The sequence below is a fragment of the Cupressus sempervirens genome, chromosome 9, assembly GCF_028749045.1.
Source record: "Cupressus sempervirens isolate cs-2001-9-10 chromosome 9, ASM2874904v1, whole genome shotgun sequence".
Classification (NCBI taxonomy): Eukaryota; Viridiplantae; Streptophyta; class Pinopsida; order Cupressales; family Cupressaceae; genus Cupressus; species Cupressus sempervirens.
In genome coordinates this window covers 342,218,483-342,232,567 of record NC_143126.1, presented here as the reverse complement: position 1 = coordinate 342,232,567, position 14,085 = coordinate 342,218,483, and the positions used below count along the sequence as shown (strand labels likewise).

The 14,085-nt window shown below is 35.5% G+C and overlaps 1 protein-coding gene across 2 annotated transcripts in view; it reads right to left on the bottom strand.

The window, feature by feature from the left end:
- The window catches only part of LOC149538727 (Regulator of chromosome condensation (RCC1) family protein), a 49,521-nt gene that overhangs the window by 24,444 nt on the left and 10,992 nt on the right, over window positions 1-14,085 (bottom strand). Inside the window, exons 2-4 of one of the 2 annotated variants that reach the window (XM_089800061.1) lie at window positions 8,887-8,931; window positions 7,721-7,914; window positions 7,486-7,533 (exon numbers count right to left, since the gene is read on the bottom strand). In XM_089800061.1, the coding sequence (XP_089656187.1) occupies window positions 7,486-7,533; window positions 7,721-7,914; window positions 8,887-8,893 (249 nt within the window). In that variant the 5' untranslated portion in view covers window positions 8,894-8,931. The remainder of the gene's footprint in view (window positions 1-7,485; window positions 7,534-7,720; window positions 7,915-8,886; window positions 8,932-14,085) is intronic. The other variant, XM_089800060.1, reaches the window with a different exon arrangement.

The window sequence follows — 14,085 nt, the reverse complement described above, 5'->3', positions numbered from 1 at the left end:
CTCCCATAGATGTAACCAATTTGAAGAGTCGTGTAAGCTCTGTTGTCTCTGTGTGTTTAATATATTTTCTTTTAATTTGGTTAAGGCTTAATCTTCCTATCTTCAACCCCTGTTTTTATTAATAAGAAGTTTGTTTGGGTCAAAATCTATTTTGATTATCTGCTTTTGCAATTAACAAAACAAATTTATCTGTATTCATGTTAATTAATTAATCTCAAAGCTCTCTGATCCAGCTATTTAAACTGGAGCCTGCAATTCGTTGTTAGTCAAAAGAATACCAATTTGATGTGTCTGTTATGCAAACGAAAAATGCTGCTAAATTTGATGTCTTTGGATCAATTTTAGGGAAGTATAGCAAAACCTTCACTGTTTTCTACTTGACGTCTGTAATTTACAAACTGTTAACAATAGTGGATACTGTTATGGTAAATCAATATTTTAAACATAGGAGATGAAAGCTCCTCATATAGATTTGTAAAGACAATGTTCCTAAAAGAAACAGTCATGAACTAAAGACGAAAATAGAAACCATCTAATAAACTAAAGACTAGCTATGATGACCATTTAAGAAACATTATAATATTCAAATATCCTCCCTTAATGATCATTGCCTAACTACCTTGCAGTAGACAGTACATGTCTTGTGGTCATAAATTCTTCTGAACATGCTACTGCTCTTGAGACCCTCCCAGGATCTGCAGAATGTCAAAAACGAAGACTAGCCAAAATCTGTCTAGAAAAAATAGAGAAGGCTGCCTCCTTCAGAATGCTCTGAGTTTGTCATTGACTCTGCCACTGAGATGAGTCTAGCACAAAACCTTCTTAGAGTCTGCAAGACTTATACTTAGTAATCATCACAAAACATCCAACCTGAGATGATGTACAACAAAGTTGTCCCTCCCTATAGCTATAGACATTGAGAATGGTTGCTACGATGTTGAGAGAGAATCAGCAAATGCTCCAATTTTTTGAAGAACACAACGCCCCAAAACAAACTACAAAAAGTCCTGACGTTTTTGGAAAATATCACCAAACCCAAGACACTGATATTGCTATCAGGATTCAACCGTGAAGTTTTTGAGTCAAACTCATTGACTCACATTTCATGAGTATTGGTTCACACCCACCCATCTCTCATGTCAATGAATAGAACACTAAGCACTCATTGGATCTAGGAGATGCTCACAGAGGTGAAGCATTGGGAATTCCCATGAGGTCACCCATCCCAATGCTACTCCAGCTGGAGTGCAATTAAGTAATAGAGTTTCCTCCATGGTTAAACCCACTCTGCTTGCAACCCCATCTTACTTATCAATTGATGAGCTTAAGGGGGCTTTCTAATGAATGCTTAATAAGGCACAACGCTTGGTGAAGGCTTTGCAAATGGGGTCGCAAGCAAAGTGGGTTTAACCATGGAGGAAATTTCGTAGTTAAGCACGCTTGAGCTGGAGTAATACTAGGATGGGTGACCTCACATGAAGTCCCAATAATTCACCACTGTGAGCATCACCTAATCCAATGAGAGTTAAATGTTCCATTCATTCTCATGAGCGATGGGTTTGTGTGAACCACTACTCATGAAACATGAGTGAATGAGTTTGACTCAAAAACTATATAGTTAAAAACTAACAGCAATATCACAATTTGACTTGTTGTGGAAAGCATTTCCTACTTATCAAACCCAAGAGTATAAATGACTGCTTTTTTTGGATTTGCCATTTACAAAATCAAAAAAAATTCTAAGGGATAAAAAAATTATGAAAACCCATCAAAAAAATTTTTAAGGGAAGATATTATGAACACCAATCAAAAAATCTTAAAAGGAAAAAAATTATGAAAACGCATCAGAGAAACCTTCATGCGGCAAAACAAGAGACTTTGCATGGAAAACAGCATATGCAAGCAACATGCAACTCACAAAATACACATGGAAGAACATATGACTTGTATGCAAGTACATGCAAACTTTAAAAATCAGAAACTTTTGCTCAAACCAAGAAATTGTGCAATGAAAACCCTCAACAAAGCTCACAATTCTCAGCAAAAAAATCTTCATACACAAACCACAAATCTTTTGTAAAATAACTCCAACGTTTTTCATTTTTAAAAAATCAAAAAACAAATTTCTACAAAAAAGTTCAAGATCAGAGGAGGCTTGAATTTGTCTTTAAAAATTGTCAAATTTAGTGAAATCCCATCAACCTGCTCTAGTACCATGTTTCAGTAAATCAGTGATGTTTTAAACAGAAGAGATGAAAGCTCCTTATATAGATTTACATTGATGATGCTTTTAAAATAAACAATTGTGAACGAAAGACAAAACAAGAAACAATCTAAGAAACTAAAGACTAACTAAGATGATCAATAAAAATACAATTAAAATATTCTAAATGATATCAGCAAGTGTGTCATGAAAGAGAGCATACTACATCCATCTCTTGATTGAAAATTGAAGTTGCTTCTGATGGGCCTTTAGTTGTACTTGTTATATGTACACTTTGGCAACAGAAACAATGAAGGGGGGGGGCCGGGGGCCCAAGGCGGAATAGAGGGCCCCTCAAATTCTATGGTAGCGGCCCTGCAATAGTCTTAAGGGGGGTGCACGGTTGCAATATTCTAAAGGAAGGGGACAGTGCATAGGTATACTATTGTTGGCGTGTTACATAGGAAATTGAGCCCAGCACTATTATCGTTCATTATTGAAGCCCCTCCTTTAATAAGGATATGTGTGTGTTGAATCTCATTCAAATACTCAATTCAACTCTAATCTTATGTGATACGTTTCAATAAAAACATGATGAATGTCATTGAATGATTTAAATTCATAAATTTTCCTTTCTTAAAATTTGCTGTCCCATACCATCATACCATCCCCCCAGAAAGACCTTTGATTCCCTGCATACCCTCCTTTCCTGCCATCCATATCCCAGAAACATAGTAAAACATAGGTACCTGCTTGATTCATAACTGAAACAACCCACCACAGATTCTCAGAATACAGATTTGCTTGTTTAAATGCATGCTGCAACTGCTGCAAAAACATCTGAACTTATTAAATCTTGTACGCTAATGATCACAACTTCTTGACTACACTATAATAATAAAAATAAGATACAATGAAATTGAGAGCAAAAAAACTCAAAAATCTTATAGTAAGCTCTAGGGGAAGAGTGATGGCAATTTTTGTTCCAACACAAATGTGGTGGTCTACACATGTGGACAGAGAATTTGAATTCTCTTTGGATAGCACTTGTAAATTTGTCCCGGATATCTATTATTTTAAAAAACGGTACCTTCCTGAATTTCCTCTTTACTGTTGGAAATGGTACTAGAAAACATTTAGACAACCCTTAGGTGTAAAATAATATATTTTGTACTCAAGGGTTGATGATTTGGATACACTCTTGACACCATAAGAAAACTGTCATGTCCCCTCTTTAGCTCCTTCTGGCAGTGATATGTGAGTTAGCCTATCAAGGAGTCTCGTAGGCTGGCAAGAGTGTTTAGAGGCTCAATCAGGGTTACAGTGTTCGGATTTGAGGTTTCTGACAGTGAGGGCACGATTCAGAGGAGTTCCTTAACTATAGGAGGAGACCCCTACTTTCTAGGAGGTGGAGGTATCATCCAACATTGAGGTTATAGGAGACCGTCCCCTGGTTTCAATTTCGGGAGATTCGGTGGTCTTCTTACTTTTTAGGGTTATCACTAGATTTGAGGGATGAGACTATCGATTATTTCTTGATATCCGGCATCAGTCACAGGTGGTGGCAAGTTCAGTTTCACCTTCTGATGGTGATCTGGCTATTAGTTGGCTCTTGGGGAAATATTTAAATATATTTAAATATTTCCCTAAGTTAGTAATTAAATATTTAAATAAGGCTAATTTATTAGCCACTAGGTTGAAATAAGGAGATTTTTGGCTCCAGTTGGACAGTTGTGTTGGGGTGTGATAGTCCGTTGGAAAGTGCCAGACCTCTACCATTTGATTTTCAGCTACAGGAGCTTCAGTGACGCTTGATACTTTTACCATGATTGAAATAATGTTTTTTCCTCTATGTTGGACGCCAATAATGAAAATAAACATTATAACCCAAAGTTTCCACTTAAGTCATATTAGGTCATTTTTAGGGTTCAAATGCCTAGTAGGGAGTTATAAGGAGAAGCAAAGGAAGGAAAGATTATCTTTTACATTATTCATCCATCATTTTGGGTGCTTGGCTCTGGTAGAGCATTCCTCCAACTAGGACGCCAACCCTAGGTTGAGAGAGTAAATTGTTTAGGACGTAACCCTCAAGCAGCTGTGATTCAGCAAGTCTTCAATACTATTTTCAGGCAAAAAGCAAGCAGTTTCAGCAACAGCAACCCTTCTTATCTGATCTTCAGCAGCAGCAGCCATCTCAGATCTGATCTTCAGCATTGGGCCGCCTTTTCTACACACCTGGGCATTAGAATAAGAACAGATCTGCTGCAGACCTGTAGCTGGCCACCTATCCATATCTGGCGTTGACTGTAGCTAAGGTACTGGGTTGCTTTTATTTTTTGTAACAGTTATTATTGGGTTTGTTTGGGTATTCCCAGCTTTCAAGTGCTGTGGTTTTGGATTATTACTATGCTGTTTAAATATTGTTGTTACTAGTAGATATTGTAACACATCTATTTTGAAGAGGAAATATCAAAAATCAAACACCAAACTTCTACATTTTTGTCTACTCTGTAAGAACACTTAAAAATTGCAAGAGAATTCTATTTATTTAAATAAAATTACAGCAGATCAGTGAATCGGTCTGCTAGGGATATTTCAAAAACTCATTCCAACAAAGACTATAATTCTACCCATTTCGTCTTATTAAGCCATAAAATTCAACCATAAACACAAAACAACAGTTCTTAAATCAAATCTGTTTATATCAAGTAAGTCGTAGCAAAACCCAAAATTTCATATCAGTCCATGACAAATATCTGCCCAGAACCATTGTATTCCCATAGATAAAGTGCACTCTTTGCTGGTGGGATTTCTTCCTCCAACCTCATTTTCCTGCACAGTCATTCACCTCAAACGGCCCAAAACACAATTTCACTTGTTACTAAGGAAGAGCTTATGCCATAATTATAGGCCCAAGCATAATGGGAAGATTGTAAACCTTTTTCCATGGTGTACTTTTCATAGTGTCCAATAATATATCAATAACTAAAAACAAGGTCAAAAGCACAGTCTTGATGCAGCCAAGACTTTTCCTATTTTTCTTTGAGAAGAATATATATATATATAAAAGAATGCAAAGGACGCAGCAAGATTTTGCTCTATTTTTTTACCTAAAAAATTGAAATACATATCTTTTTGAGAGGGATGCAGCAAATACATATCGACGCTGGTGTCACGCCTTGCAATTTGCTTTGGGCTCCTTCAGAGTTGGCTCTCACCGTCTTCGGGCCTGGACCGACCACCATATGGATAGGGATGATTGGATCTATAGATTGTGTACTTTAGTGGAGGTTGAGACTGAGACCCACTTGATATTTCATTGTCTTATCTACTATGAGATCAAAGGGAGATTTTACTATTTATTCAGAGATTGCTTTTTCTCTTTCAGCATTCTTCAGCTATATTGACCAGCAGTGTCTTGCACTTTATCAAAGTGAGGCCTCCCAGCTTCGTGAGCATACCCTGCAGTCAGTCACACCTCAAGGACATACCTCTAATCAGCTCATCACAGTCTTTTTCTCCCCCTTGTCTTCTCCACGGGGTGTGAAAAGGCCATCCAATATCACTCCCTCCAAATCAGTCAGACATTGTACCAATCTTTCCAGGCAACAACACTCCTCCAGCGGTTCTTGGCAACGATCTAAGATTCTGAATCGTCCACGGTTATATCCTTTTGTGACCTATTTCTTTGTACCAGGGAAGGATCCTTAGTCCTTACCTTGGTTTTCCTTGTGTCATTTCTTGTTTTGTTTCTTCTCAGTCACCATTTGGTGACCCTGCTTTGGCCGGCTCTTTTGTTTGTATGCCCAGTCCCATAAACCCTTGTAGTTTTTTGTTGGACATTAATATTATTATCTTATGTTATCTTATCTGTTCTGTTGTATTTTTTTCCAAGAAAACTAAAATACATTTCTTTTTTTAAAAAAGAGAGCTATGTCATGGAAGCTTGGGGGTAAAAAGGAAAGAGGAGCTTTTATAATTGGATCTAAATATGGTGGGAGGAGGCTAAGTGAATGAAATTTGAACTTGAAATTTTTCTTTCAAATATATAATTTTTCTATTATTAGGTTAATTTAGTTTAATATTTATAGTTAATTCAAGTTACAAAATTATACAGAGTTCTGACATATCTTACTCCTTATTGGACTTATGATTGAAACAAAATAGTATATATTTTGCACAAGTCAACCTTCCTGAATGTCCACTTTACTGTTGGAAAATCCGAAAATGTACCAGAAAACATTAAGACACCCCTTAGGTGTAAAATAATATGTTGTACTCGAGCATTGATGATTTGGATACACTGTTGACACCATAAGAAAACTCAGTACAAACAAAGACTATAATTCTACCATTTCATCTTATAAAGCTATAAAATTCAACCAAAAACACAACAGTAGTTCTTAAATCAATTATATTTATATCAAGTATATAAGTACATTAAGTACTTTTGATGATTATGGAGATAGTTTCAGGTACAAAATAGGGATGGCAACGCATAAATATGTAGAGAAAGTTGGCCATTTTGAGGCCCCGTCAACAGGCTTAGTTAAGCTTCATAGCATAAGCAGGGCAGCTGGCAACCATCTTACATATAATTGGTGTTCTAATTGTCTGATAAGTTGTGCTTTTATAATAACAATAAAAATTCGGAAAAGTGGATGCCCATGAATGGCTAGATGTTACATAAGGAGCAAGTTGCATCATGTTGTTTAGCAATTATTCTGGTTATTCGTCATCATCGGCATTTAAGTCCTCATAGAAGCTAACAAATGATGTAAGACTTCTAACTTTGATATTATTGTGGTCTTGATCATCCTTTGGTACTTTCTAAAATAAGTAGACACACATTCTACTCCAATTTTCAAATAACAAATTCCACTTAAAAGAATTTGGTTTGTGCAAGTGCAACTCCAGCCACCCAATTATAATCATGTTTATGTGATTACAATACTATAAAATTGTAATAACTACGCTATAATTTATCACCTTACCATGAAAATGGAATTACAAAATGAAATTTCATTATTCTCCTTTTATTTCCATATAGCATCAAAATAATTCCTTGGTGCAATTGAACTGTGTTCATGTTAAACGCTTCAGCAGCAGGATTAACATGAATATAGCAAAGATCAAACAATCTCAATGTCCAAAGAAAACATTAGAAATATGCATATATAGTTCAGTTTAATTAGCTTTACAATTATCTAAAGTGTACTTCCCATTAATATGGATCTCAAGCAATGTATACAATTTGCTTTTCAAAAGTCACTAGAACATACTGTATTTGGAGAAAATGCTCCACAGAATAGACGTGGGTAGTTTGATCCCTGCATGATGAGAAATAGTTTTCTTTAGTTACAACCAGAAGATACAGTTTACAACTGAGACTGAAATAAGAAATACAGCTAATCAAGAATGGGTCATCAACAAAACAAAATTAAACTGGCTATGATGCACACAGATGGCTGAAAAGGTTAATGAAACTAGAAAAATTAAGAACAAATTCATAAATACCTGATTCTCTCCCCACACCCAAAGTCTACTAGCATAAGTCTCGTTATTTTTATTGCGAGGTTCTGCAATGGCAGCAGTGCAATGGGCACCACAAGCGACTGACTTCACAAATTCTGTTTGTAAGGCATCCACCTTTTTAGGAGTTTTGCTGTCTTCCTCAATTCCATCCCCTAATTGACCATACCCATTAGAACCTGCAATTAAGGGTAGAAAAACATATTTGTGTTAAAACAGTACAAATGTGTTCAGAAAATCAATCTGTGAGTATGTTACATAATAAACAGTTGTCTAAAGCAATGAATCCTCCAGGCATTTAGTCTAGCTAGCATGTTTATTTATGCTACTCCATATCTTGTTGCTTGGAATATTATTAAAATCACTGTGTAGTAACTTATAACCATATTAAACTTCTTGAAAACTTCCTTGTAAGAAATGACTTGACATCCTTGCAAACATCCGCTCTACATGTAAAGATAAAACTAATGCCCTCACATCAACTGTTTGGACCTTGTATCATAGGCTTTGGTCTTGACAATTGCAACCTACATCATGCAAACCTACTTGCATATTTTAGAATGCCAATGAAAGATTGCAAGATGGATTTCTGGATTCAACTGCATAGGACTTTCTGCTTCCAACCTTTAAAACCTCATAAATGTATCATGAGAGAAAATACCAGTGGCATTCATAGCCTCGCTAAAGAGCATATTTCCTGATGATAAGCCCATTAGTGAGGCTCCAAAGGCCACCAGCACCTTCCCTGATAATGAACTAATTAATGAGGCTCCAAATTTTGGAAATAAAAAATCCTGTTTTAATCCCAAAAGGCAAAAACCCTCACGCAAATCTGCACTGTAAGCACAAACATTGTGCTATGTAATGATTTGATGTAAATAGCCTAGAAACTGTGATTCCAGACATTAGATTGGCACTGAACTACTAGATCAGGATTAAATAATGTGTCTCCATGGGCTACCATCTAGGACCATATGTAAGCTCTCTCTCTTGATAAGAACTTCAAGACCTTTGAACATGAGACCTCTCTTAGCCCTGGACATACTGGAGAAGCAACGTAATAATAGTGAATTATTTGGAATACATACTAATTATAATGGTTCATCTTATACTTATTTAAGTTTGAACAATGGTCCAAAATCTACCATTACCATTCATGTGGGCATCTGCATCTTGAGTGTGCTAAGGGAAGTCAACTGAAAAGAAAAGATAAAGATTAATATCAGTTTATACATTTTGTACAGAGGCCCATAAACCACCAGATACAAATTCCTTCATCTTTGCAAGAGCTAATATGATGTTGCTATAGAAATCTTGTGAGATTAAACTAAGAATACAAGAACAATATAGTATTCCAAAAGGTACTTCCAAATCAAAGAAACCTTCACCTTCAACATCAGGTACAATCATGCTCACTGTCTAACAAAAAGAATGCATTACTGTTGCCTTCTTGTACTAAAATAAAATGTTCAAACAGAAGACCGGATAGTACAAATATCTAGAAACAAGAGACTATTAGATGAGTGAAAGAAAACAATGCATGCTAAAAAATAATTTAACAATCACTACTGACCAAAAATGGATCAGCTGAAATAACAGAATTCATTTGTAGTTTATGTCATGGTTTTTATAACCATAAAGACAACCAACCAACCTCTAGTGCACTCACATTACAAATGAAGAAGACTCTATAAGAACATGAGAACAGATTGCTGCGGGCATGTACAAAGCATTCAGTCCTACCATTCCAAAGAAATAGGAATTGCAAGAAATTTGGATCAAGATATATGTTACCTATTTACAAGATACAAACTGACACATTGTCTCAAGCTCATGTCCAGCACATATGATGCCATTGTATTCGTCAAATACACCAATGGTGAGAACATTATGAAGATTGATTGATTATTCCTTCAATTGTTGTGCTGAACAAACTCATTGGTTCACCAGAATTGTGCATAACTCCCAATGGCATCACTTTCAGCTAGAGTGGAATCAAATGTAATAAATAAATGCTGTATGCATTCCTATCAAGCAAGGAAGATGAGATGAAGTATCTTTCGAAGCACAACAAGCAGGAGGAAGCATTGCAGAGACAATGTGCAGCAGCAACCCACATATTTTTTAGTGTCTCATTGAATCAAATTAAGTCATGAGGAAAAGACCCAAAGTTTTTTGAGTTTTCTCCTACTGGGTTTTCCCTAGCTACCTTGTGTCCCTGTTAGCGTATGGAGTTGTTTCGTGTCACTTTTTTGTGTCTAGCAAACATTACAATTATATGTTACTTGTTTACAACAGCAAGTTGTTGGTTTCCAAAACTGCAGATTGGAAATCTAAGAGCTTGCCACTTCTCTGAAAGGATTCCACAATCAGTTCTGGCCAACAACCGAGAATCGCCTTGATTCCCCTGCACTTTAGGCTCCACTACACCCACGCAAGTAGACCTTCACCTTAAACGCTGACTGCTTGGCTCAAGGCTTTTATATAGCGAATTTAAGATTTGGAGTTTGATCGAACCTCAAAAAATTTGGGACTCCCATTTATGAAGCAATGCATGACAAGGATACTATTATGCAAATATTGTTAATTATATCAAAAAAATTCATATTTTGCCATCATCAATATCAAAGGTGGGCATTTATTTATGCAGCACAGGGTCAAGGTTCTGAAGTATTATACAGACTTCTTAGGCAGAAGACAGAGAATATATTCAGATATGGCCTGAAGTTCAGATACAGAAACACAAGTATGCCTATGTACAAAGACTTTTCTAAAGAGTCATCAAGGATTCTGGAAGACATATATATAGACAAATACAATGCTAATTCACACCAATTAATATGTGCACAATAATGTATATGTCTAACAATTGAACAGAAGCCTGTATGGAAAAAGAAGACTCATACACAGGAACGAGATAATGTGGGATCTAAAGTATTATGATAGCAAGAAAGTATCAGACCAATAGTGACCTATGCATTGAGGAGATTTTCCAGACTTATGACTGGTGATTGCATAATGAAGACATCATTGGCAAAGCCACGGAGGAATTACTTCAATGTTATATACATGGTGATGCAGTGAATCCCTATCCTTTGCACATATCAGATTGGGCTTCAAGAATCAGAGTTGGAATTGGAGTCAAATTGTCTGAGCAATATCCATTATAAGCATAGATTTTTAATTATCAATATGAATTGCATCCAAAAGAAATCAGTATAAAGGCAATACCTATGATACGGCAACCTACTGAGCGGTTCTGAGAAATTTATTATTGTGCCCAATGAAGGATTCCTTGTCTTTCCATAGCTGCATGAACTCGAAGTTTATTCCTTATTAATTCGTATTTAATTATTCTTTGTTCTGGGCGCAGGTATATGGAGTATAAAATGGAGAGGAATTGGAATGCTTAAGAACGGTGATAAGAATATATTCTAGTCGTCTCCAGTTCTGAAGATTTCATCATCTCGGGAAGATACCCATGTTGGCGATAGATGTTTACAGCAATTCATGGATTCCCAGGGTTGAAATTGTTCAGAGGCTCTCACTGGAATCATACATCGGCATATATCTGGGGTCATATTCCTGCATCAAGTGCTTAAACAGATGAGTTTAGGAAGGTTACGGGAGCAGAAGATTCTCACCAGGATGTAACGAGTCTATAGAGAAGTGCACTGGTGACAGGAGGATATAAGCAATCAACCATGGCAAAGTATAGGATTGAGCGAAAGATGCATACCAAGAGCCCATACGGATTCAGAATGTGAAGATTGCAACCATAACAATAACGTTTCCTAAAGACAAAATACACGCTAGGAGATAAAGTATGTGTATATTGAGAGAGATGCAATGGCAATATGTTGAATGTTATTGGTCAAGCCCGTGTTTATATGCTCAAACAAATGGTTTCATTTCCTTTAAGCCGAATTATATTATAAGTTACATTAGAGGATCACAACATTTAGTTATTTGTTATGGAAGGGTGTGGTGCTTGAAAATGCAACTGACACCTTTTAGCCATTTATAAATAGGAGATACAAAATCAAAACAAGACACATTTTCCATATACAATATTTCAAAAGGCTCTCTGCATACTAAGCATTATACTATTCTTGTGATGCATTACTTTATTGGCAAAAATCGGGTGATTGAACCAAGCTGGTGATTTAGAGCTATTGGCAAATATTTTTATGTGATATTTGGAACTGAATTGCAACAGATAGAGCATCATATTCCAGTGTCTTCATTGCATTCAATTTCAGACATTTCAATAGGAGATTTTTATTTTATTTTTGTGCAAGGTTTTAGAAGTTAAATATTATATAATTCTGTCCTTTGTGATTGTTTTATTTTCTATGAATAATTCAATATTAGGATAAGTAGACTGAAATCAATTATAGCCTCTTAAACTTCTGTTTCCATATTTGTGTCTATTTTATCTCTGTGTGAGTTAAAACAATATAGACTAGTTTGAATGTGCGTAGATATAATTGATTAGTCGCATCCTGATAATTAAGTTATTTGTAATTTACTAAGTAAAATTTCATAAAGTTGTGCATTGAAATCTACGATATTGACTCTATTACTCCCTTCTTTAAAAATTCCGGCAATGGTCATTAAGTTGCTTATAAACTCCTGATTCATATGCTGGCAAACATTCCATACCTATCAGTTGAGAGTTAATATTCACTTGTCTTCTCCATTACATCATTTCATTTACAACAATCTCATATTTTCTTTACTTAGTTAATTTTTATTCCTTTTCCAGCTATTAAAAGTTTAAAGTAATCACATGTCGAAGTTATGACTCAAGATTACACTTGTTTGAGTAATCTAGAAGTATCCTAATCCTCTTGCCATTTTCGGGAGACTATCGTTGCATTTAATCTATCTGCTTTATATAATCTTGGATTCAAGTGATTCAAGATCAAGTGCACCCGCCTTGGCCTTGCTGAGCCAAAAGCACAGAAGATCAAACTAGTTGATGTTGTTTAGTTGGCCGTAACTGGTTAGATATCCCAGCATCGAGTTGCAAGACTTGTAGGATTCCAATCTGTGGTTTTGGGATCCAACAGAGTTCTCCAGCTGGCAAGGTCTTTGAACTCAATTAATATGGAGTTATGAGATAATTTGAAATAATTGTTTTTGTATGAGGTTTTTAATAATGGACTTGAGGTTTGTAAGAAAGAAATTATAGATTTTCTGACTTTCAAATATAAATACAATACTTCAATGATAAAAAGACCAGTGCTTTAGCTTATTTAGGTAGAGTCAATTACAATGAAGATTATAACGTACAACTTTATAATGTTCTATACACATGGACAAGAAACAATTTAATAATCAAGACGCTACGGATCAAAATATATATACACAAATCTAAACTAGTCCAAATTGTGCTTTAACTCCTAAGGTCGGGGAGACAGACTAGACACAGATGTGGAAACAATTAAATATTTCACAATATCTACGATGATCATGTTTAAAATGCCATAGGTGGCCTCGTCCATTTATCTGACATTAATTGTTTACAAAAAAAATTTTAAATGATTATAAAGGACGAATCAATTGCGATTTAAATCTTCATGCCTTTAATATAAATAAACGAATTATCTTTTGTTTAATTATTAAACTAAAATATTTGAATTCATATTACAAAGCCATGATTTTGCTCCTTATTCCTCCTTACAATTACTCTTCTTCTTATAAATACTTCTTTGTCAAATATCTCTTTCGAATGTGTCTTGTTCCATAAGCATCTCACATTTGTATCTTTTATTTCATACTGAAGATTATGTCTCTAGGGAAAGGATACATCCCTAAGTTCACGTCCCTTCAATAATACTAATTTGTAATTTTAATTGCACCTAGGGAAAGGATACATCCCTAAGTTCACGTCCCTTCAATAATACTACTTTGTAATTTTAATTGCACCTCTTCAAATTACTCATGTTACTATTATTAGCACTTTAGTATAACTATCGGTCCTTTTAATCCTCATAAACCATAACCCATTCACATGTATATTTCTTAATTTCATTTATACTAATCTCTTCCGCTGTCTTCCTTTTAAATTATCGGGTATGAAACTTTTGTAATGCTTTATCTGCTCAACATGGGAAATCCGCTTGTGAGTTTTTAATGCCATAAATGACTCTCTGAATCATGACAGCGGAGCTTTTCTTCATGCGGGTCTTTCTCTGTCACATGAGGCTTCCTGTCTTCGATTCTGGCAGGTTATTGTTGCATCATCATTGGCTTGGGAAATATCATTGCTTGAGGATGATTCTCACTGCTGTAATTGGAGGTCAAAGAAATATACCAACAGAACTGTTATTCTGAGAAACTTG